This window comes from Synchiropus splendidus, chromosome 3 (genome assembly GCF_027744825.2).
Source record: "Synchiropus splendidus isolate RoL2022-P1 chromosome 3, RoL_Sspl_1.0, whole genome shotgun sequence".
Lineage (NCBI taxonomy): Eukaryota > Metazoa > Chordata > Actinopteri > Syngnathiformes > Callionymidae > Synchiropus > Synchiropus splendidus.
In genome coordinates this window covers 4,932,613-4,957,493 of record NC_071336.1, presented here as the reverse complement: position 1 = coordinate 4,957,493, position 24,881 = coordinate 4,932,613, and the positions used below count along the sequence as shown (strand labels likewise).

General features: G+C 40.1%; 1 protein-coding gene across 3 annotated transcripts in view; it reads right to left on the bottom strand.

Moving 5' to 3' along the window:
- LOC128755395 (phospholipid-transporting ATPase ABCA1-like) overlaps nucleotides 1-24,881 on the bottom strand; it is a 152,686-nt gene that overhangs the window by 63,082 nt on the left and 64,723 nt on the right. For 2 of the 3 annotated variants that reach the window (XM_053858789.1, XM_053858791.1), the window contains exons 24-33: nucleotides 23,763-23,826; nucleotides 22,196-22,401; nucleotides 19,386-19,434; nucleotides 17,591-17,698; nucleotides 17,063-17,202; nucleotides 12,171-12,298; nucleotides 8,610-8,705; nucleotides 7,931-8,120; nucleotides 1,566-1,660; nucleotides 1,090-1,198 (exon numbers count right to left, since the gene is read on the bottom strand). In XM_053858789.1, the coding sequence (XP_053714764.1) occupies nucleotides 1,090-1,198; nucleotides 1,566-1,660; nucleotides 7,931-8,120; nucleotides 8,610-8,705; nucleotides 12,171-12,298; nucleotides 17,063-17,202; nucleotides 17,591-17,698; nucleotides 19,386-19,434; nucleotides 22,196-22,401; nucleotides 23,763-23,826 (1,185 nt within the window). The remainder of the gene's footprint in view (nucleotides 1-1,089; nucleotides 1,199-1,565; nucleotides 1,661-7,930; nucleotides 8,121-8,609; nucleotides 8,706-12,170; nucleotides 12,299-17,062; nucleotides 17,203-17,590; nucleotides 17,699-19,385; nucleotides 19,435-22,195; nucleotides 22,402-23,762; nucleotides 23,827-24,881) is intronic. The other variant, XM_053858790.1, reaches the window with a different exon arrangement.

Genomic DNA, 24,881 nt, shown 5'->3' with positions numbered 1-24,881 from the left:
GAATAGTCACATTTCCTAAATTCCCCCTCATGATGGCTGAGTCACCCATTTCCATTGTGGACTCCTTCCGCTTCCTGGGAACGACCATCACTAAGGACCTCAAATGGGAGCTGATCATCAGTTCCCTCATCAAGAAGGCCCAGCAGAAAAAGTCAGAGGTCCTTTGAGGGTGTGCAGTCAACACTATGTTGCCAGGGACACACATTTTTACGGGATATGCATGAAAACCTTTTACTTCTTTTGCCACTGGGGTTGGTTCTCCTCCAGCAGGATGGTTGGTAGACAGCATACCAATGCTTCACTGGTATAAGCAATGGATGTTAACCACGTGGTGACTTTTAAACATTTGTAGTCCTTTGGGATCCAAAAACCAATTTGAAGGAGATGGTCACAATGCTATGCTATGTGGGGTCCTGTTGACATGAGAAACGCTGGATGTGTCACCAAGAATCAGTGGCGGGGACATATATCACCACCATGGGTGCAATATCAGAACCAAACCTTGAATATTCCACCAGCAGCATATTTGTTCTGCAAACAATCTATCGTACGGACTGATGCGTTCAAATACACACAGATAATGTGACTTGCACAGTTAAAGGTTTCTAACAAATTGCTTGAACATCAACAATGATGCATCATATCATTATGCTTTTGAATTGGTTTATTACTTTATGAAATTCATTTAATCATTTTATGAAATTAAGTCTTTTAACATCCTGTCCTACTTTATTGTATATACTGTAAGCAAATTGATGAGAAATGATTTTAATATAAGCACTATATTCATTTAGTAAAATTGTGAATACAAAAATGGGATGATTCCACATTTTCAACCGCACATGGATTATCGGTAGTCTACCCAAACTAACCTCTGTGAACAGTTCACTCAAATAAGGTCACGTAGCTAGAATTAAATAGCACAGTAATATGCAATGCTGTGTCAGTAATAAGGAGTCAATTTTGTGGAATTTTTCCTTTTGTTTGGATTAGGAGACCAGGATGGAACATCTTGGAGCGATTAGACTGATTCACCATAAAAAAAAAAAAGACACCATTTGTTTGCTTCTGTCAATATCAATCACAAACCTGAGCTGAAGTGAAAAAAAGTCCTTTCACTTCTTTGAATGTGTCTTCGATCGCAGCCTCTGTTATGCGGACTTGAGAGTTGATTCCTCCGACTGAGACTCCCCCAAACCTGCAGTCACAAGAACGTACAATATAACAAGGCAGGCATGTTTTAATGGTTACAAATGCATGTTAACGTCAACAACAACACACTTTAGTGCCCTGAATGTGTCCTGGATGTGTGATGAACAGAAAAACGTGCAGGACAGATAAAAGCAAAATAAGTGGATAGCTAAATAACTAGAAGCCAAACATGGCTTTCACCCAAACTACTCTCCAGTGACCCTGTGAGAGTGAATGCATCAACGGCACAAAAGCCCTGTCCTTTACCATATCTCTCTGCCTGATTGAAAACAGAAAAGCGATAAACAGCACTTTTCTCTAAGATGCTGATATTTTGTTATGATTCTTTTTTTTAATTCGTTTTCTTCTCATACCTGTTTTTTCCTGAATGCTCATAAGTTTTGACCAGGAAGTCTGTCATATTCAGTCCAGTAAGGTTTTGGAGTGTCTCTGTTGTGTTCTGGATCCTCTGCAAAAAAACAATGAATTAATAAGATATAGAAAAATGGGATATATGTCAGGATATCATTTGCATCCTTGCTAAATGGCAGTAGCAACATGCAAACTTCCTCTCAAGTCTGACAGGTTCCATAGCCCTTAACACAGTTGTCCTCACATTTTGTGAGCTCAGAGGTGCTGATGTCGGTTTAAAGGTTTGTTTTTGTATTTGGATTTTCCATGCATATAAAGGACTTAATAGTGGCTTTTACTGAACATTGGCCATTGGGTGCCCTCTGATTCCACAAATCTACACAAGAGAAATCCATTAAGTGAATAGTCGCTGCCCTTAACAAATACACAGAACCTTCCAGCAAACCAGCTATTTCTTTAAATCAGTGAGTCTGACTCAGTGTCACTCACATTTCCCGCCTCTGATTTAGAGCAAAGATATCACAGTGACAGTGAAAGCTAACATGGAACACAATCTCTCAACCCGCATAATAATGGTCAATTAAGGTTGGCCATGAACCACGGGATAAAAAGTGTCCCACAACCCACACACTGAAAAAGCCGGGTCTGGTGTCAGAGGACCCTAATTAGATGCCCTTCAGTGGATAAATAGGTCCATTCACACATCCAATTAGGATGTAGTGCAACACACTGCCATGACAACCCTCCACATTTGTGTGTACACACCGCCACATACCCAGAGCAGCACCAGGTCCAGCTTGGTTAGAAGAGTAAGAAAATAGTCATTAAAAGAGTCATCTTTGATAAAGTGAACCACCCCAGACACCTATTTACCAAGCCCAGTTACTCAGGTGTCCTGTTCTTGTTTACAAACAGCTTCAAATGAGGGGACTGAGCAAACACGCTGTGTTGCTTAATCAGATACTCCTGCGAGACAATGACCTGAGCGAAGCCACTTTTTTCTTCCCCAATAGGACATTAGGTATTCATTAGGTGGTGAACAGAGCCCGACTTGGTCAACAGTTCAGGAAACAAATCAAAACATGGTGAACCAAAGCAAAGGTGGGTTCCTGCGCCTTTCCTGCCACAAGACATTTGAATAGCATAGTGTATGATAGACATAGCAATATATGTTGGCACAAATATACACATTAGAACTAGCACACAACTCAGAGCAGAATCAGGGCAAACACTTGTTTATACAGATTATCAAAATTCATGGGTATCAAAAACAGCCAATAAATTGTAATTGTTGTAAAAAAATAATGAAGTTCTTGGTTGGCTGGTGTAGGCGTGTGGACTGCGCATATCATGAGGAGCGTCATGCACAGGGCAGGAAGCCCTTGTGTGGCTCTCTTCCTGTGCAGTCACCGTGAGTGAAACACACTGCCGTTTGAGGGACTTTAAAACGCAAATGGCACGTTGTTTCTGGGATAATGAAACGAGTGCCATCCTCTTTATTGCCCAACCACAACATCTGTCTTTTTCTTACATGCTGCGCTGGAGGAACGGGCTTCAATTGATATCCTCATGCGTCCACATGCATCGCTGAAGGCTGCCTTTGGCATCAGCAAAGGACTTCCCCTGTCACGTTCCGTACTCTGTGCTCTTATTCTTTGTCTGTTCCGCGTGCTTTTATTTTGTTAACCCCCTGTAGTTTCCTTTTCCTCTGTCCCATCCAGCTCAATGGCAGCGCAGCTGGAGCTCATCCCGCCATCAACTCCTCCGTGGATATCTTCTCGTGGGTTCCAGAATGCTGGCAGCTAGATGGTCACTTCGTGTCATTCGGTAAATCTCCCAAGACTTATATTCCTTGTTCTTCTGAATTTTTCTAGATTCCTGCACACGCTTTAATTTCTCTTCAGAGTTTCGCTTTCTCCTCCTTGCTCCGTTTCTGTTTTCATCAATTCTTTAGCCAGACCGCGTGTGAGTGTTCTTAAACTCACTTTTCGATTGTGTAGGTTTTTTTCCCTTCGTGTGAGTTTGAGTGTTTCTCCTCCACGTAGCGCTTTTAGTTGATTGGACCTTGTGAATTTATATCCGAGCATGTTTGAGTTCTCCCTGTTTTTCAAGGTTGAATCTAATTCACTTCTCTTTTGTTGCAGAGTTTTCCCAAGTCCCTCTGTGTATTTCCCGGTTTGTGTTTTGACTCCGGCGCCTTCAGTTCCTGTCTTTGTTGTCTGTGTTCATTGTAACTTGTCTATTAAATTTATTAATTTAATCTCGTTGTTTGTGCCTTCTGTCAGCCTGCAGTCATCTGCACCTGGGTCGCTTCTTAGGCAAACATGACATCACCAACGTCAATATATTACACCATGGGAGTGAAGTGATGGGTTGGTTGGTGGAATTAAATAATACACACAATCATTAAATTAAACTATCAAATACCAAAACTGAATGTGATTCTGACATCAGATCAAACACTTCTATGGGTGAATAGTGAATGTTTTGGAAACAATCTGAATCGGAGTGGCAATAGTGACATAGACACAGTTCTCATGTGTAATGGATGGACATGAAAGAATAGGAGGGAACAGCCCGCAGTTCACAGAAAGATATTTTCAGTGATCAAAGTGCAGTCCATTGCAAAAGACATGCATATGTTTTTTTTTATTTTTTTTTTTTTATATTCTGACTTGTCCATTATCCCATGCTACACAACCCAATAGCCAATGTGCCTGAGACTACTACTGTAAGTGTCCAAACTTGTGGTAGCTCAAGTCTAGGGCCTGTGACATGGCTGGTGCAGTCAACACTTCTTACATTTCACAGAGATTGAAAAGGAGCAGAGTGAAGAAGCATTCTCATAATTCCTCCCCTTGTTTCCACTCTTCCTTATTTTCCCGAACAGTGGTTATGTGTAACTGTGTGTAGACCTGACTGTGTGTGATGTCCTTAATGTGGTTTTGTGTGTTGCTGTGAGTCATCTGTGTGTTATCACCAGTCAGTTGCTTCTGATCTTTGAAGCCTCTTCTCCAGAATAATCTTGCTGTATCTGTGTCAGATACATTTTCTCGAAATCCTCATTTGTTGTGCAGGTTTTTCATTTCCTTTCCACATTTTTTTCCACATTTCACTCCCACTATTGCAGTGTACATTTGTCTGAGTGTGGTTCTGGCATATGGCTGGCAGAAAGAGAGCTGAACACCATTCAGGCAGGAGAGTTAAATTCCTCAGGCATCAGAAGGCAGCTTTGATGCAATAACAAATAAATATCCCTTGACAGCTACATCCAAGTAAATTCGAAATTTCTGGCATGGTACCTGTTTATCTCTCCATAGTCCATTGCAACTTGAAAATAACTATTTTCATTCATCATACATATATAGTATGTTTTGGGTTTTTGGCCGACATATACATGTAGTCCTTTGCATTGCAATTCCTTTATATCAAAAAAAGGGAAGTAGGTGGTTGGGTTCAATTACTCAACCATCTGGCTGCTAGTTATCACTGATCTTTTAATTGCAAACTGTGTGAGGAAGGTTCACAGTTTAACTCGGGGCAAATGTGTAAAAGGCTCACATTGATTTTTGCCAGACTTGAACTGCAGCAGACAAGGGCTGTTTTCAAAAGCATCTATCGCAATGAACGCCTTAGGGCCGAAATGGCTCCATGAATCGTAATTTGACAGACTCAAAAAGCTTTGCATTGCATGGAGGTAAAAGTTTTCAATAAATAAGTAAGTAAATAAACACCTTGCCAGTCCACTCAATCTCATCAACTAATGTCTGTTTCATTCTCAGTTGATATTTGCAGCAGACTGTTAACACTACGGGAAGAATATATGCTTCAATTGGAGGCCTAATTTCTAATGTAATTTAATGTAATTGTAATGTAATAATGTATTTTGTTTTTGTTTTTGTTTTTTCCTTTTCCAGCCATTGTCTATCTGATCTATTTCAACATTTTGAACAACTTGAATAGGAGAGTGCTTGTCCTTAAAACAAACCTCATTTATAGTCCATCTCTTTCTCCACTGTCCCACTCATCTACATGTGAATGCTCATTACAGTGTTTGTTGTCAAAAATGATTGTACATTCATTATACTATACTCAGTCAGGTGATGAGGCATGTGTTGCCTGTTCGACTGAGTCTAAAGCAGGGGTCGGCGAACTGACCCCCAAAGGGTTTTTGTTCCAACCAAACAAGACCTTTTTACCAATCAGTTGATTTTCAGTCAGTTGTTACTTGTTTCAGCTGAAACCTCATTGGTTAAACTGTGTGTGCTTCATCAGTTGGCACAAATAAGTGCACCACCCCAGCCCTTGGTGGACTGGTTTGCCCACCTCTGGTCTGTAGTGTATGTTCCTTACCCAGCCAACCTTCAAATCAAGCTGTTCTACACTGGTTTGATGCAATAGACAGTTCAGGAGATATTTTGGATTGGAGTAAGTTTAGAGTCAAGGTGTTGGCAATGAATGGGTGTTTGATGTGATGCCAGTATCATGTTGTATCTTCTGTACACTGACTTTACAATATATACGTGCTTGTTTTTATTTTTATTTTTTTATTTTTTCACCAATAATATGAGGAGCATATGCAGTATACTTTATACTATCAATGCATTTGCCAACATTCTGTAAGAATATTCACGTCTTCCAGTCCAAAAATAATAATAATATAATAAAAATCTTGTTCAAAGTATTTCTAAGTAGCAGAGATAGTTTACAGCTAGCTAGTTACAGATAGCTAGCTCAATTTACATCAACAACATTTGATGATAAAGAGGCAGTGTCACTGGTTAGCTCAGATCAGATTGTAAATATGAATATTCGACAGGTTTCACCCACATTGTGCATATTTCCTAGTTACACAGAGCTTATCCAAGTTGGTTGTGCTGCAGCCACTGACCACCGTTTCTGTATCTGATAACCACTAATCGTGAGATGAACCGGTTGAACTAGTAAACGTATGTCAACCTAACAGACTGCAGCTTGTATACAAGATGGAAAAATAAAAGAATGAACAATAATCCTTGGATTAAACAGAATCACCATCGACTTGCACACAAATCTGTTCTTCATGTTAGTTTATAGAACAGTTTTACATTGATGCAAGAACAGCAAGACTCTTGTGTATCTCCAGTGTAGTCTTAGAAGTGATAACACAAAGGAGGAAACATTGAAGATACTGGGATGACCTGCTGCAACACAGGTAGCACTTTAACAAAGAGGAGTACACACTGACAGGGCTATGAGACAAGGTCATCAGGGGAGGAGAGAGGTCGCTCTAAGGCCACTTTTCTTTCTCGACTGTCACAACAAACTTATCCTAGCATGATTGCTGGACAGTTGTTCTCTACATGTGGCCTTGCATAGCCCTGTCATCTAGAGATGCCGACAGTGAGAATTGCACAAGTTCAACGAGGCGTAACAGACTCATGGGGAGGGAAGTGCTATATTGGAGCATGGCAGTGTAGTGTTTAGGGGAAGTAAGAGAGAAGAAAAGACTAGGAAAATAAAGGGGGTGAAGAATTGGCAGCATATACAGTATATATATATATATATATATATATATATATATATATATATATATATATATATATATATTAAGAAATCAAAACTCTCATAATCAAAGGATAGCTTCACATGAAAATAAAATGTTAAATCTTGGGCAATTTCAAAGTAATGGCAGAATGGCATCGAAGTATTTAGAATAGCATAAGACACTTTACACATTTCTGACTGAGTTAAATCAGAGCTATCAATGTCATGGACAGCATAAAGTTCACAGTTTTATTCATCTAAGAGCATGTGTTTAGTACGTGGCAAAATCTCAATATCCACTTCAGCTAGAACAGCGAAGAGATACACAGACTTCAAAGTTCAGAACCAGGACAGCTCTTTGAAGAAGCTCCTTACTGAGTTCTCCACAAAACCTGTATTTGTTTGCAGCAAAAGACCAGAAAGGCAGCTCCTGCAGTCTTGTCACTCTAAAGAGCCACATGTTTTGGGAACAGTAAAGACATACCCCACCTTACAGATAAAAATACACTTCTACATGATTTAAGACAAGAGCCCAGCGGTTGAAAAGTTACTCCCTGGAGCCGATGCAGCTCTGTTTACTGGGATCAGTGCACAGTCAATCTCTGATTCTGTCCTGGTCACATGCATGCTCTTTGCGACATCAGTGGGCTTGACGTCACAAAGCAAAGAGATCACGTTGTTTTTTTGTTTTGTTTTTTTAACTAAATTAGTGAGAAATAGATGGACGTGGTTCATTCACACGTCACCATAAGTGCATGTGACATTTGATCTTGCTAACACTGTTCGCAAGATGCAGTACCATCTGTGATCCACTTCAATAACACTGGTGTGAGAGGCCTACCTGTGGAGGTGGGAGTCCACCGGCTCCAGGAGGGCAGTCCGGTAGCATGATGTTTCGTTTAGGAGTACTGCACAAGCATGAAGGTGAAGGGTTGGACATGTTCCAGGTCCCATTCATAAAGATGTCTTCAATTGACTGATCCACGTCTGGTGTGAACCATTCAGACTCAAGAGGAGCACAGGGTAACAAGCTGAAACAAGTCAACAAATGTCTTTAATAAACAGGTTATTGACACTTTATTGCACAGTTTGACCTTGACGATACGATAGAAAAACAATGGTAAGCACAGCCCACCACAAACGGTGTTTCAATTAACAATTGATGGAGAGGCACACAGAGGAAGAAGGAACTCATACCACTTGAACTGTGCCCAACCACACTTACTGTAGATAAAAGAACCCACTAATAGTCAGGGTGAAAATGTGGAAACGCCAAGCGCGCAGCATGACAGCATGAATTAGACCATCAAGTGAAAACACGGTGTTTGAACCTCATCACAAAAGAGAACAGAAATACATAAGTCTTTTTCAGTTCATGGTACAGGGTACATTTCAATGCATTATGACTCGGCAGGACCCATACTGTAGCAGATTTTGAAAACATGTCCTTGGCCAGAGTGAACTATAGTCCATCTCGCATACGATTTAAATCCAGATTATGACAGCTCCCGGCTACTTACGGTATGGGGTTTCCAGTCATGCAACGAGTTCCGAAACCAGGGTTGTTCACTAGACTCTCCACCACATTCGCAACCTCCATCTGTGTCCCATCCTTGCTATAAATAAAATTGGAAAGTTACTGTGAAGTACCGTGCAACAACGTATATTGCTGACTTAAAATGTGCAGGTGGAATTGAGCAGCAAAGGTCAGCAATAGATTTATCCGATTATTGAACTGCATGCGTCCTAAATTCTCCTCCTGAACACTGTTTTTGTTTAACTTTTTTTTAACTTTTTATTTTTACTTTTCACCATGAAGCAATAACAAGATGCATTTTCTACAATTTCAGTACAAAAATGGCTGGGTCAGCGACAGCTCTGTCTACCAATAAACTACTGAACCACAGGGCTTTTAAAGAATCGATGACACAACTTAAAAAATGTGACAAGCTGGACAATCCATGTTAAAATTGCCTATCAAAGTTAAATTCCTGAGGGTAAGCAATGCGGTTTGTCATAATTTTTATTTTAATTACATTTCCATATTAAATAGTACCAAGTCAACCCACAACAGCATGACAGGCGGTTATACACGGGTAGGACCTCTTAAAGTCACTTTACTGTGTTGTTTCTCACTTTAGTGTATGAACATTTTGCAAAGGTCAGCCAAATGTAACATCATATATCATGGATAGAGGTAGTGCTTATCACATGGTTGAGTTTGGACACATTTTACTGCATAGTTTTGTTGTTAATTTGTCCTGTGGTTGACAGTGAATTATAGAGAAATGAAAGATTATTGTTCAGTTGTTACTTTCTTGGCCCCTGCAGTAAAATGTGGGTGAAACAGCCACTTTATAGCCCACTCACTATTTTCAACAATCTGCTGTACCCGTCCACCATAATTTCATTTAGACAAAGAAACAGGATTAGAAGAAGGCAAAACACAGGTTAACACCCATGTCAATAACCTGGAAGGACACATCACCGACTGATGGTCCAGTGAGGGAACTTCTCGTGATGGCACTAGTAGGAGCCATTGCTGAGTTGACACTACATATATTGTTTGATATAATCACCCTCATCTCTCTCACATGTGGCCATCGTCACAGCAAGTTCACAGAAGTAGATTTTTATGGACGATTTTTATGCTCAATCACCTGATTTAAGAGAGATTGAACATTTCTCAAAAACAACAAATGTTCAAAGTTTCTGCCAATCTAAAAAAAAAAGCAAAACCTTGCTTGTGTCTTTTATTCCCTTTTAATTGTAGCTGGATGTCAAACGATGCTCAGTGTTCAATATTGTCTGTCTCACAGTGTGGGTGGTGCATTAACATACTGCTACTCAAAGTGAGGCCAGCCTACTTTTTAGATGCTTCAAGACAATTATTCAACATTTTTGCTTTGAAATTAAAGAAACTAGAGCACCAAAACCTTTGGTTTTCAAGTAAAATATCTGGTTCTTTAATCAGTCCGTACACACACACACATATATATATATATATATATATATATATATATATATATATATATATAAATAATTTCATTGCATGGTTTCTTCACTACCCAAGCACCTTGCACTGTGCTACAGATCTGAGAGACTGGGCCCAGTGGGGGTTAATCCAGTGTCCTGCCCTGCCAGCAGTGGCCACCATCATTAGCATTAGTGCACTGTTCATTGTCTTTCATTGTCATTGTCATTTTATCGTATATCCATGAAGGTCAGCCGGTCAGTTCTCCAGCCATTGCTGAGAGCAGTTGAAATGGCCTGACTGTAAAAACAGATGATGTGCAACCATCTGTTTATGCAATTAACAACGGCTCGGTTAGCACAATATCCAAGCTCATAAAACTAGCTGATAGTTCCAGGATGGACACTTGTGAATATACAGAGAAAGAGTGGAACTAATGAATAGTTCATATAAATGCAATGAAACGGCCGAGGAAGTGAGGAGAGAGATAATATTGGAAGAAAGTCAAATGTGGTCCATCTAATAATACTTTATAGTGCAAAGCTTTGCTTCTAAAACTGGAGGGCTGGGCAGGGTGTAATGTGGGCAGGGCTATGCTTGAGAAGTGTTTTTGTTGCAGTTTTTATTGGAGTCGCTGGAACATTTAACGTGCTCTCTGAAGCACAAGGTCGAGGACCATGTTATGGAGTAAGTGTTGCAGGGTTTAGATTAATGTATGATTGCCATTTGGATGAAACACTGATTTAACATCTCCATTAACACCATTGTTCAAAGGTCAAGTAGCCTCAGTGGCTACGTTGGATATCCTGCGCTCAACCCACCCCCTCATTGGCGAAATAGCTAGTCGTGCATCAATAGCAGTGTAACATCAATAAGACCATACCAAGTGTTTATGGAAGCTTTTCTACTTTCAGCTGGATATTGCTACATATCACATATCTCGTATCCCAGTTGTTGTCTCGTAACGGCTGAATAAGGTTAATAGAATCAGATTTAGGGAAATTGCAACAAAGATAGACCGATTAAAAACATACCAGCTGCTACCTATACCCAGATGCAGATGAACAGGAATGAACAAGCCACTAACAATTGTCCATTGTCAGATTTCCAGAACGGGTCATTTGGCATTTACGAGAGAAGACTGTAAGTACGAGAAGTTATGGACCATTTAGTGGTGCACTGGCCATTAAGTTGGACGTTTAAGGCAATTCATGAGAAAAGACAATATTCAGTAATTGGCCGGAGGCGGTGATATTAAGGAGAGCTGTATCACGCAAGAATAGCTTGCTTGGACTCAGCTTGAATTTTAATGTTGTCATGCAGAAGACGATGAAAAAAGTCAACATTGAGAATGTTGCTCAGGTTGTCGCTATTTGCCTTTAAAGCAGGATTTTACAGTGATTTTTTTTTTTTTCAAAATCATGTTGCAGAAAGAATCAATGTAAGTTTTTTTAATGATACCACAATCCTAGCCTGGGATTTCTACATTGGTCTGGAACAATATCAATGAGCAAATATCAATCAAGCATATAGGACAGCTTAAAAGTCCACTGTGTTTTTTATTCCTGTTTTTTTTTTTCTTCTTCCTCCATCAGTTCATATGTTTGCCCTCATTCTTGCCATGGACACGATATAATTCACAGTGTTATTCATCCAAAAGGTGTTTAGTACGTGGCAAAATCATGTATCCACTTCAGTGACAGCAGCTCAGGTGAAAAGGGAGTCACAGAATCTGACGGACAAAAAAAGCAATGATCCAGAACAATGCGTTGAAAAAGCTCAATGATTGAGCATCAGTGGTTTTCTGCAGAACCTGTAATACAGTGTGTCATATCTGTAAAGATGTTGACTCATTGACTGTCTGTCCAACATATCCTCACTCCTATGACGGTATATATTGGACGCTGCATAGTATGCTTTTTTTTTTAGACCACGACCAAGTCATTTGGCATATGTTGTAGTACACAGAAACTGTTAACACTACATGAAGAGAAAACTATCACAGTCTTCCTTTCTAAGTTCAGTTTAGATGCTCTTGAATCAATCAACTTGCTGGCTGATCTCAAATGATGCACTTTGAATCTCATTTCACATTTATAATTATTACCTGTAAAAAGTGGTTTGAGGCAGATTGTACATCCAGGGCTGCAGTTCCAGGCTTGGATATTCGGAGAAAGGGGGAACGACAAGCGCGAAGATCAGGGAGAGACACACGAAGACTGCAGGTAAGACGACCTATCGAGACAAAGAGAAGTTGCTCAATTTGGAGCAGTTGCCCAGAATTCAAACAAGCATGACCACATTTTTTTTTTTACAGAGCATTCACAAGAGAGCTTTTTATCAGAAATGTTATTCACTGTTCAGCAATATGATGTATAGCTCCTCCAATGGATCAGTCATGATCAAAGAAGAACAATTTCAGATTAAAATCAAATGTGCTACGCGTACTGCAGTCATCAGCTCAAAGATAAAATCCCAGGTCCTAAAGTGTATTCCAGATTATAGCCTTGAACATGCTGCAGCAATGCCACTTTATCCATTTGTAGTTTCAGAAAAGGCTACAACCATTGCCAGCCGCCTCTTGTTTGGTTTCACACAGGGGCGCCATCTCCATTAATGTGTCGCACCAATCGGAGGAACCAAAAGGAAACTTTTATTACATGCTAGAGAGGCTGCTGTGTTCACAACAACAATACACCAAGGCCCTTTGCAGCATATTAAAATACTCCCCACCATTTGGTTTGCTGAAAGCTTCAAGAGTTTGATTAAAGAAGTCAAGCTGGGCCTCAATCACAGAGTTACTTTAATTTGTTTTCCTTTTCATTTTGCTTTTGTGCCTTTTTTGGCCAACGCAGGCAGCTGCTGTGTAATGTGTGTTTGACGCTATTGTTACAGAGGAGGAGGAGAAAAGGATCCAGCATGTCTTCAATGTTTAACGGTTCACAGGTTGAATTGGACTCAGCAGGAGGGGGCTGCTTTTGATTCATTACACTGCACGCTACATGGCCAGGCCAACTCAACTTCAGACAAATTAAATTCTTAAATTTTCCACCAAGTGTTGTTAATGGGAGAGGAAAGATAAAGAGCAGCAATGGGACAAAAAAGACAGAATGCTGAAGAAATTCAGGAGAAAAAGCTACCCAGCTCTGGCTTTTTTCTCAGGCCAGTAATTGCAGGTGCTACTTCTCCCAACGTGAGACATCCAAAAAGCCATTAGGTTCTGTATTCACATGAATAACGCAGTCCATCACTTCCACATGTTGGTTGGGGATATAAAATCCTTTAACAGCAGAAGGGATTAATGGCTCTTAAGCTGTGGCTGCTAATCTATCTAGTTTTGTTTGCGAACAAACAGCTCATTTGCTGTTTGGTCCATTTAAGTGGATTTGGGCGTAAGTGAAGCAGGATCAGCTTATTGGTAATGTGTTCATGTTTTCAAATTAGATTTGGCAGCCTTTGTCTGTAGGGGAGAACAGTGTGAGGTTGGACCTCCACAGTATGGTGAAGCTGCACCCTGGACGAAAATGCATGTCTATCTACAACGGACAACCACGCAGCAGAATCATCATCATCAATTCGTACGGGTCATAAGGACCAGTGTGGCCTGCCGAGGCAAACAAAAAATATTAAGCTGTGTATGACAAAGAAACAACCGGCATGAACCACAGCGGACACAGACCCTAAAGAAAGTCTGCAGGAAAAACCAATCGATTGTTGGGGAGCCGATAATGCAGCTCAGAACACAGCTTTTTACGCAGAAAATTGAAGGTTTGGAGGAATTCATTTGATACAAAAAAAATGGAGGGAAAGACGGCGGCACTAAGAAATGAGAGTAAAAGCCTGGAACAGGAAATAAACAAGCTGAAAGAATCAGAAAACAAACAAAGGGAGGAAAATGATGATGTGATGAAAGACGAATTAAAAGACTGGAATCAGAACCAGTGCAAGTGTAAAACTGGGCTGGAGGCATTCATCCGTTTCAAAGCCGAAGAAAGATGCAAGTGTGAGTGTCAGAAGACAGAAGTTGATGATCTCAGGCTCTTCATGAAGTACTTAATGTCATGTCTGCACTTCATTGTCTGTTCCTTTTTGTATTTTTCTCTCGTGCTTTTATTTTGTTACCCCCGGTTTCCTATTCCTGCTTTGGCTCCAGCTTTACTGGCAACACAGCTGTCATTAATAGACTCCTCTTGGATATAAACCTGTCAACGTCAGTCCTGTTTGCCAGATTATTGCTTCCTGCTTCATCAAGATAAACTCTTCCAAGACTCCTGTGTGTTTGCTTCCCTCCCTGATCTTTTCTAAATTCTCCTTGTGCGCTTGATTTCTATTTCAGCCGTATCCTGATTTTCCCTCATTCTTCCTCGCTCCGCTTTTGTCTGTCCTTCTATCTTCCAATTCAGACCGCGTTGTGAGCTTGTTATTTAAGCCTCACTTTTTAGTAATATCTTCGTCAGTTTACCCCTCGTGCGTGCGAGTGTGATTATCCACCGCCACCGAGCGCTTTCAGTTTAGTGCCACCACCACGTTGAGCTTAACTCTGGGTGTGTGTTTCCTGTTCTCCCATTTATATAGTAGGTTGTTGATTCTAATCCGCCTCTCTTGTTTTCCAGATTCACTCCGTTCCCTGTGTGTTGTTCCTGGTCTGCGTTTCCCGGCGTCCTTAGTTTCTAGTTATTTGTCTGTATTTATTTGTTCGTTCCAACGAATAAATATTTGTAATTTAACCTCGTCTTTCGTGCCTTCTGCTGACCAACACTTCCTGCACTTGGGTCCATCATCCAGAATTATGACACTTAATCCAGAACAAGTTGTGATACAAAGATGTGTTATCGAGTCAGCATATCGAACGACCTGATTTTGAAGTGATCATCCTTGTAGACTGCATCTTCTTACAAAAATGGTGTATGAAGAAACATATTTCTGACTGTGCCGCCACAGGAGCACACCATCATGGCGGCTTCAGAAACGTGGCTGCCACTTGTCATATTCCAAAAGCACAAAATGGGCACTTTGAATTTGGTGCATAGACAGAAACATGTTGTGGTGATGAGGCTTTTTTGGTCGGTGTCCACTCAAATAGACTTTCATGAAGCATCACCAACCCATCTCGACTAAACCGTGAACAGTATAATGCAAAAGCAACATAGGGCAGAAGCGACAATGTGTGTCAGGAAAAATCTAGAGGAAGCAAAATGAATGCTTTGCTGAAACTTTGACACTGTTCACACATGGAAGTCATCAAATTCAAGGCCATCATTACTTGCCACCACTAATGTCTTTTGAGTTCAGCTGCTGGTACTTTCAGAGATTGAGCATGTATGCAGTCAAAGCTGGGCCCATTGGAGTTGTTGACATGAATGGAGGGAAAATGCAGTTCTGCAATTGAACAAAGGGCTGCGAATGCATTTGGAACACACTTTGGTTGGACACTCCTTTCCTCCCACTCTGAACTACTAAAGAGAGTGACAGTGACTCATTTGTATTGGTAGTGCAGCAGACTCAAAGAAGAGGAACAGCACAGCAGTGTAGCAAGATCAGTCCCTGTCAACCTCCACCACACGTTTCCTTGATGATTATCCCTGAGTGATGTCAGTGTCTTAACTGACAGAATTACTTAAGTGACAGAAATATTGATTCTCATCACATCACCACCCACAGCTGACCTTCTGCGGCAGGGGGAAATAAATACTTGAAAAGTGCTCCTCAAGGAAATTGGTTTTGACTTTTTGAATACGTGCACATTATTAGTTTGGACTGTTGAAATCATGTTTATGAGGAACAAAATAATCGCGACGCTTATTTAAATGGCTAATAGCAGCCTGTCATTGCTGTAATTGTTACGCGATCACATCTAATAGAGAACTAATGAAAACACGTGATTAATATGCAGTAAAACGAAAGAATAACAAATCAACAGTGTCACTTTGCCTTTTCTTCTGCCAGTCACGGCAATCAGGTGGGTTTCACAGGTGGAGGAACAAAAAATAATGACAACTAAATCAAGTTTAAGAGGCCAAGCTCTCGGTGTGCTGGAAATCAGAGTAAACCAGGGGTCAACTCACATTTGTCGTCGCTAGCAAAGTCATCATCAGTGTTACAAGGGGAGATCGCAAGACTGATCTAGCTGGTGAACAAGAGCAGCTCCATCACAAAAAGAAACAGGACTGTGTGGAGGAGATGAAGGAGGCCAAATGAAGAGCTCCATGACCAACCCCTACACTCTTTGTATGACAAACTCAAATGGAGATGACGTTGTTGGACACCTGCCACCCTGTGGAGCAAAACTGACCGCTTCAGACATGGAAAAACCCGGCACAGCGAATCTACAAGGGCTGAGCTACAAGTTCTTGATCATTTTTTTCCTCCATCAAATAAGCCATAACACACAAGCAGACGGACCATTCATATGCACATGCCTTTCAGTGGAGTCATGGTTTCCCACGATAAACCATCTCCATTGTCCTTAAAGAAGGTCTGTTGGGAAGAAACGTTGAAGGTTTCTCATCCCTCAAGTTCAATAAAAGAAGGCAAAGATAAAAACACTTGACAAAATAGTAGCTGCTGTCTTAAACAGCAGGCAGCCAGAGAGAGTGTCTTCACAGCAGAGGTTAACTGTTTCTCAGAACATTTGTATCTGACAATCTCTGTGCTATTCTTCAGCACTAAAACCTGCTGCACTTTGTTGGAATGGATGATCATTGTCCCCTTCCCTGGCGTCATGTTACTTCATTCAGGCCTCTGCTCTCTCCATTTTTCACACAATTCCCCTTCAAATGGCCATCTTTCCCCCCCAACATATTTTCCTCAAACAGTGACTCCATTAAGATGGATGACCTGACTTTTCCCTTCTGATTCCAAATGAGCTTACTCCATCACATGTGTCATTAAGTGATTTTGAAAGCCAACATGTATTTTATACAATATCACCAAGACCCTCCCGTGCAGTCAGCCAGTGTAACCCTTCAATTCATCAATATGACAGACAGAGGCCATTACCTGGGCAATGAGTCCCTTGCGGCTCCTTCGGGCATGGTGGAAACGCTTGATAAAGAGAGCCAGAAACTGCTTCCTGATCAGCTCCCATCCAGTGATGACTGTGGATCCTCTTCCACTGACAGGGGCCTTTTTCTTGGACGCTGCAATGCACATTAACCAGCTGTGTTATCCATTTTGGATACAACCGTGTCAAACCTGAAGAACTGAAGAAAAGGTCATCACAAATATCTTTCAATGGGTTCATTAAAATCAATGGACTGTGTCAGTACAGCACTGTACCTTCCTCAGGTGACTTTAAGAAATAAAGAAATGGACATGTCTCCTCCCCTGCCTTTGAGTGTGTCGACATGAGCTCCATACACATCTTATACACAACTAAAGATGCATCTTTTGGTTTTCGAGTGAGTTTGTTCTCAGTATAAATGCAATTCTGTGTAAAGAGTGCCACGTACTCACGGTTGCGGAAGTTAAAAAATAGTTAAGACAGAAGCCAAAGAAGATATGCCTATGTGATAAATACAAACCTACCTGGAATGTTGTATGTTTCCTTTGTTTTAGGATGGACGGCAGCGGCACTGCTGGACTTGGATTGCCGGGAATTTTTCCTGCTGTCCCTCACCTCCCCTTCTTTTGTTGCTGTGAGTACAGAGAAGGTGAGTGGTCTTGCACTCATTAATCACAATAACATGTGTGGCGCTCTGCCACTGCGTTTTTCACCGCAGAAGCGAAAACATGGCAATGAAAACAATACCTTAAATAATTAACGCACCTTGTAAAACCGCAATGAAATGAATGCTTTACATCATGTAGGGATGTAATGAAAAGATCATTTATTTCTTATTTTTAACTGTCAAGACCCTCCACTTACATCATTTGTATAAATAAATAAATCGAATAAAACAACCATCACAAACTTTATGGAACTGTATCAAATTGTATGAAATATGTTTATTAATAAACGTAAGTTTTCTTGTTTTGTATTGTGCCCTATTTATCGAGATGCCGACTATTTCATTTCTTTCGAATATGGAGTTCACACGTGTACACAATAATATGGACTTGTTCAGCTCTGACCCTACTTGTGTCGCAAGCGCTTGGGAAGTGTGTTGTATACCTGCTTGTAACTGTTAACAGCAAGGACTCAATGCTTGCTTGAGGAAAGGCATCAAGAGCTAGGTTAAAAATAAAGAAAGAAAAAAATCCAGTCGCACCGTTTTTTTTAAAAATGCCGAAGCCAGTTATCCTCATCATTCTATTGAAACTGAAAACACAAAGAGTTGTGCACCATAAATGGAATGGTTCAGATGAGCTCTGCATGGACAGATAAGAGGAACTCAAACTCACAGCTCAGGTATTTATACAACTTAAGTCTGGGAATTATTTGACCATACAGGAATTCTTCAGGAAGACAGAGGTGTCACATCTCAAATTAGACCAGTGATCAAGGATGGAGCTAAGGATCTAGGAGTGACCGCTTGGCAACTGTCAGATACCAGGTTGAATTAATTACATCCCTGGAGATGCCAGAAATAGACCTGATTGTGACTCATCCCACCATTCAGACACTGCAGTGCATGTGTGTCATAAACAAACTGCACTGCAACACCAGAACTGAGATAGCTGAGATTCTAATAAAATGAACAAATGCAAGTTGGCAAAGTAGACTCAAATGTATTGTCAGTGGAGTGTGAAATGCAACTACCAACAAGATGTGTATTCTCATCTTTCTGAAAGCATGTATGTATCAATCTTTCTTTTTAATTTACGGTTTATTTGTATATTTAATTTAATCTTATATTTGTACAATGGTCAGACAATTATTTGTGCACAGAAGTTGAGATTCATGTAGAGGTGATCAGGAGAGTGAAATGACAAGCAAATTCAGAATATAGTAAAAACGTCAAAGTTGAAATTACTTGCAGTTAGTGACAAAAAAAAAAGAAACAATGTATCAAAAAAGTGTCAGTATCTGTTCTGGTCCTAACAGAACTGTGTCAAAATATACAGTGCATCACTGTATGCAGCTGCTGATGACCAGTGACCTCTTTCAACAGCATTATTCTCCTACCTCACAGCACAATACAATACAATGAAAGTTCAAGGTGGTGAATCGACTTAAAGATTTCGTATTTCTCCATCTGTTGCATGTTCAATGGCTCCAAAGCTACACAACTGCAATGTGTTGATGACACAAAGCGGTTATCAGTACTGTCGGCATCAGTCTAACTAACTTTATGAATGGGATCTTTTATTTCTTGATGTTTCAGATTGTTGCTAATGCCACATCCTGCAACTGTTTCCATGATCAGAATTTCATTCTCACCTGAAATTTCTGAATCAACGCCAGTATCTTCTGCCACTTTCAGAAAAATCTGTGAAAGAGAAAAAGAGAAAATGATCAACAGTCTGAACAGAGCGACCCCAGCTCTTATAATCAGTTTGACTTAATGTCTGCGACAGGCTTTTTCACATTCCCTAATATATAATTCACTTTTTAGATAGTCATTTTAGTCTTCATCTTTATTCATTAATATATATTTATTTCAACCTTTGCCAACTCTATTAATTATGTAGTAACTGCAAAAATAAATGGCACATCGACTATTAAGGTATGTACATATACATTCATTTTGAATGTCCCTCCTGTAACACGCAGCTGACAGATCAAAAAGCAGATCTGTATTGACTCGAGCAGAGATGAAAGAGGGACAGTTTTTTTTCATGTTTATTAGCAGTTACTGTTACTGAACTCAGCTACTACTGAAGTACTGTGAGTATTGAGGCGGTGACAAAAGCACCCACTCTGGATCCTGTTTACAAGTTGTCGGATTCAAGCAGTGCCGTACGAACACTGTATTTGACACTACTGTGGAAGACTATCATTTCTGTCTCTGAGAAACAGTGTTGGTCCTCACTGTAGAGATGTTACCTGCATTCACTGTAATGTGTCTGCACAGCAGTCACGCAGTAGAATTGTATTGAAGTACTGTGTGTGGGGTTCTGGACACTGTGTCATGGAGCCTCAACAGCCCATCACCAGTGAAACACATCTATGCCTCAATGCTGATGAAATGACCTCTTGTCTCTGTGTTTGCTGTACCTTTCTCTCGTGATTCTCATCCTGGAGCTTCTCCTTTGATTGTCTCTGCATTGTACAATTTCAAACTGGGGGTAAATGGTGTTAAAATTGCCCCCTATGTGTGCGTGCGTGTGAACGGTATGTGTAACCTGTCATCGACTGACAACCTGTGTACGGTACATTCCTGCCTCTCGCCCAATGACCGCTGGGATAGGCTCCCTCACTCCCCACAACCCCGAACAGGACTAAGCACTGGTTAACTGAAGATGTATGTGTTATTTAAATGTTTGCAGCTCAGGTCTTGTTTGAGAGTTTGATGGATATTTTGATCTCCAGTCAAGTACATTTGCCAGCAGTCGAGACATGCCAGTGAGGCTGGATTGCACAACAAAGAAAGTGACAGAAGTACTGGCAAATTGGCCTCAATAACCACATAGTCTCTGTTGGATTCCTTTAAGAAATTCTGTCCACACGTCAGTATCTGGCCTCAGTATTTATGAGTTGTGCTCAATGTAATTTTTACAAGACCTATTGCATCAGTGAAAGCACTGAAACAATGTTTAAAGCTGGAGAAAAAAAAACATGCTAAAATAAATGTGAGTGCTGCAAAACTTTATGATCAAGAATCAAACCCATCATCGCTTACTTTTGTGATTTTATCGATCCATCTGAGGAGCTTTTAGATGTTTATTATCGCTTCATGAATATATTTTTTTGGTCGAACTGAGAGAGCACAAATAAATCTCGAAGGACATCTCAAAGCAGACAAGGTCCATGGGAAGTTGTAAATCAGTTATCTTTATATGCCATTCATATATTTTTATATATATATATATATATATATATATATATATATATATATATATATACACACCATCCCGGTGTATATATATTAAAGGTAGTTACAAATTGACTCTTGTTGACAGCCCTAACTTGGCTATATGTGACGTTGCCTATATTTATTATTGTGCTTTCCAATAAATAACAGTGAGTCATTCTGTGTAGTAGCTGAGTGGATAGCAATAAATATTTTAACTGGATTAACTTTAAGAGGAAGATGGCTATGTGATGAAGTGAAAATAAAGGCATTACGATGTAGCTTTCAGGACCACTTTTACTGTAAAGAATGTTAAAAATAACCACAGGAAGTCAAAAGGAATTATTCAGGTTTGCCCAGAGTCATGTCCAATTCCTTTTGGTTTGGTTTGTCACTCGGCTTTATGCTCATTTACATGTCCACCATTGTGCCTTTGACTTGCTCACAAATCTGTGAAGACATGATGGCAGCTCAGAATTAAGCAGTGGGATGAATTTTAAATCCATTAACACTGAAATTCAAAATCAAGGAGCAAATTATGGCATTGACTTCACTGTGGTCATTCAATACAAGACTGTTGAAACAGCCATCTACTTAAGTCCGACCATGAATAAGCCATGAATGGTATTCTGTCCTCTGAATTACTATTGTCCATAATGTTAACAGATATTGTGCGCTTCTTACTTCTTACAGGATGTATTCCATTTGACGGTTTGTTGTGTTGTGCATCGGTTCCCTCTCACGCACTTTCCCTATACACTGGTCTGTGGTGACTAAACGCATGAACCTGAGCTTCATCATTACACAGACGTCCAATTTTATCATGATCATCACATTCGTGATCTGAAGAACTTATGAGCATGTTTTTTCTGCTTCTTCAACAACAACAAACTTCCAAATTTCACAAGTGACATCAATGTGAGCTGAGTAATGCACAAAAAGACTATCATCGATGACAGTTTCAATAGGTGAAGTCCTATGAGATCCTGCATCACTTTTGTTTCGACTCTCCCATTGTGTGTCTGGAATTGAGAGACTACAATAGGAATTGACTCAAACACATGAGGTAATTTTGATGTACGCAATTTTCCTGTGAAGCTTGAGATAACAAGAGGAGGATGATGAGTAAAAAAAAAAAAAAATGGAGATCTTAGACCCGTTTTATTTCTGTGTGAGGAAACCAGGATCAATTTGTACTCGCACATTTTTGTGAACACCAGTCACATGCTGACCTTACCTCCTCCAGAGTGGTGTCAGAGATGCCATAACTGGTCAGTCCTAGGTCACCCAAGGCCAGATCCAACTCTTGGAAGAGCAGGGCAAAGGTTCCATCTCTGGCTCCTCCATAAGGCAGGATGAAGGTGATCTCCTGACCAATGCATTCCAAGAAGACTGCCTGAGGCACGTGGCGTTGCACCAGTTGACCTACTGCTGCCAAATCTGCTAGAAGAAGACTTCACATGTCATTAAGATGTAAAGAAAAACAAAAATGAAAATAAAAACAATAGTGGGTTTAAACAACAGTGAAAGTTCTTTGCAATACTTTTCTTAAAAAAAAAACCCAAAAAGGCAATAAATTCTAGCTTCATCTGACCTTTAAATATAATGAAAAACATCAGTCGACATAATTCTCCTCCTTCATCCATCCTGACATCTGGTCTTAGAGAGAATCAATCAGAACAGTGTTGCAAAACCATCCATTATTGATCGAGAATCTCTCATACATAATTACTGCGGCTCAACAACCCCCGCTTCTGTGGCCTTATGAAGCATTCATTCTCTCTTTCGTGCTTATGAAGCATAGCATGTCAGGTGCTGTCCAGAGAAACCTCCTTTGTCCAGTCAGTGATGTATCACCGGATGATGTTGTTGTGATGAGACTTAGAGAGGAAAAAAATAGATGATTGAAAAACAGCACCATTGCAACTATGACAATTGCTGTGAGCGAATATTGGAGACACGGCATGTGGCACGAGAAAGTGGGATCTGGTTCTTGTCACAGTTCTGAAGCCAAACTTTTGTCAAAGGAAATTTGGAATGTGATCATATTATGAAATGTTTTGAGTTGAACAATTAAAATTCAGCATAGCATTTTTATTTAATAGTGATGGATTCATAAATAAATAAATCCTAAGGCACACAACCAAAGGAACCTTGGCCAGAGCACATGGACATCATGCTTTGTTGAAACTCCAGAAAATGTGTTTTATTTTTGTGAGACGTTTTACCAACAGACACTTGACAGTGATGGAATACTATTGACAGAGAAAAAAAACAAATTTGCTGAAAAAAATGTTCCCGACCTAACAGACAAGGATAATTCCCCATGGACCATCGCCACACACTGGTTGAAAAACACAGAGGAACAAGCATTGTTCCTAACATACACTTTATCAAGGATATGTGTTAGGTTTCAGAACAAATAAAGGATGAGGTACTTGCAGAGTCCAGCCTGTTGTTGCCCTTGACTACCAGTACAGAGGAATATTGATGAATGAATTTATAGACAATTTAGTTCTCTTTTAAAAACCTTGGAACCATGGCAACTGATCCACTGTTAATGCTTTCCCTGAACTGGAACGACAATACAACCGGCAGTTGCCACCCTGGCATTTAAGATATTCCTTTTCATCATCAAGTCCATTTTCTAGAGGAAGAATGGAAGTCTGTCTCTTTTTGATGGTTGATTTTCTGACATTGAGGGAGGAAATGCATTGAGCGAGGCTCACTGTAGTTATTCACAAAGAATGACGGACTGCAACAAAATGCCTTTACACTAATGACAGGCAAATGAGGAGTGGTACCTGAGGGGTCAGCGTTACTCCTGCCAGCATCCGGACTGCGGCTCCTCTGCGGAAGGTCTGTCTCCTGTTGATCACAATTGGATTAGGACTGTGTCGTCAGTCCAGCACACTTAGACAGATGAGCATGCTCTCCTTGACTGTGTTGCAATTTTTAAATAATGGCTGACATTGACTGAATCTCTGTGCATAAATCTGCATCAAGAGCATCTTGAGCAGGGCATCGGGTCATTTGGACCCCCTCTGACATTGCGCTATGACACTGGATATATGCAACATTGGCCCACTTTCTGGGGTCAATTTCTTTTCTTTTTTTGTTTTTTTTTTTGACTTGTCTGTATATTGGATGATGAACTGTATTGATAACTTTCCCGATGTGTGGGAACTGAGACATCAACCTTTGAAGCAAAAGTTGCCTTTTCTACAAGTTCATATAAAGGCAGTGCATTTTTTTTCTTCCAGCTAAAGGACAAAGCAAACAGTCTTGTGATTGTATGTGGAAACATCTCATACGGGATCCCTAATGTGTGAAGGATGATTAGGAAAAATCTGAAAACCTGACATGATCCGGCATTCACAAATAGCATGTATTAAAACCAGTAGGTAATGATGTAGATTCACTGAATAACAGACATTGCTCTTCGAAATGGCTTCAGATGTGTCAAGATGTGAAGTCATTTTTCCCTAGAGTTGACAATAGTGCAATCCCCTCATCCCATATGTTTCAATGGGTCAGAACCATACAGAATCATTCAAAGTGTGATACAAAAATAATAATATATTTTTGTTATTTAATTTGATGAAATAGTTGTATCAATTATTAATATTCACATTCTTGTTATTATACTGGAATCCAACTGACTTGTAGAACAAAACTAAATAAATGCATAAATCTAGGTTTTAAAGTATATTTAGTTCCTTTTAATCTGCAGTAATTGAGTCTCGCACACCATAAATTGAGAGTCCAGTTCACTCTCTCTCTGTTTAGTGTTTGCTGCATGTTTAATTCTTAATTTCCCACAAATGATGGCGCACACCTACGAGAGCCAGCAGACTAATGATAATTGCCGCCGTCCTGCTGGCTCCACTGCGTCTTGTTCATTTGCTCCCATTGATTCAGAC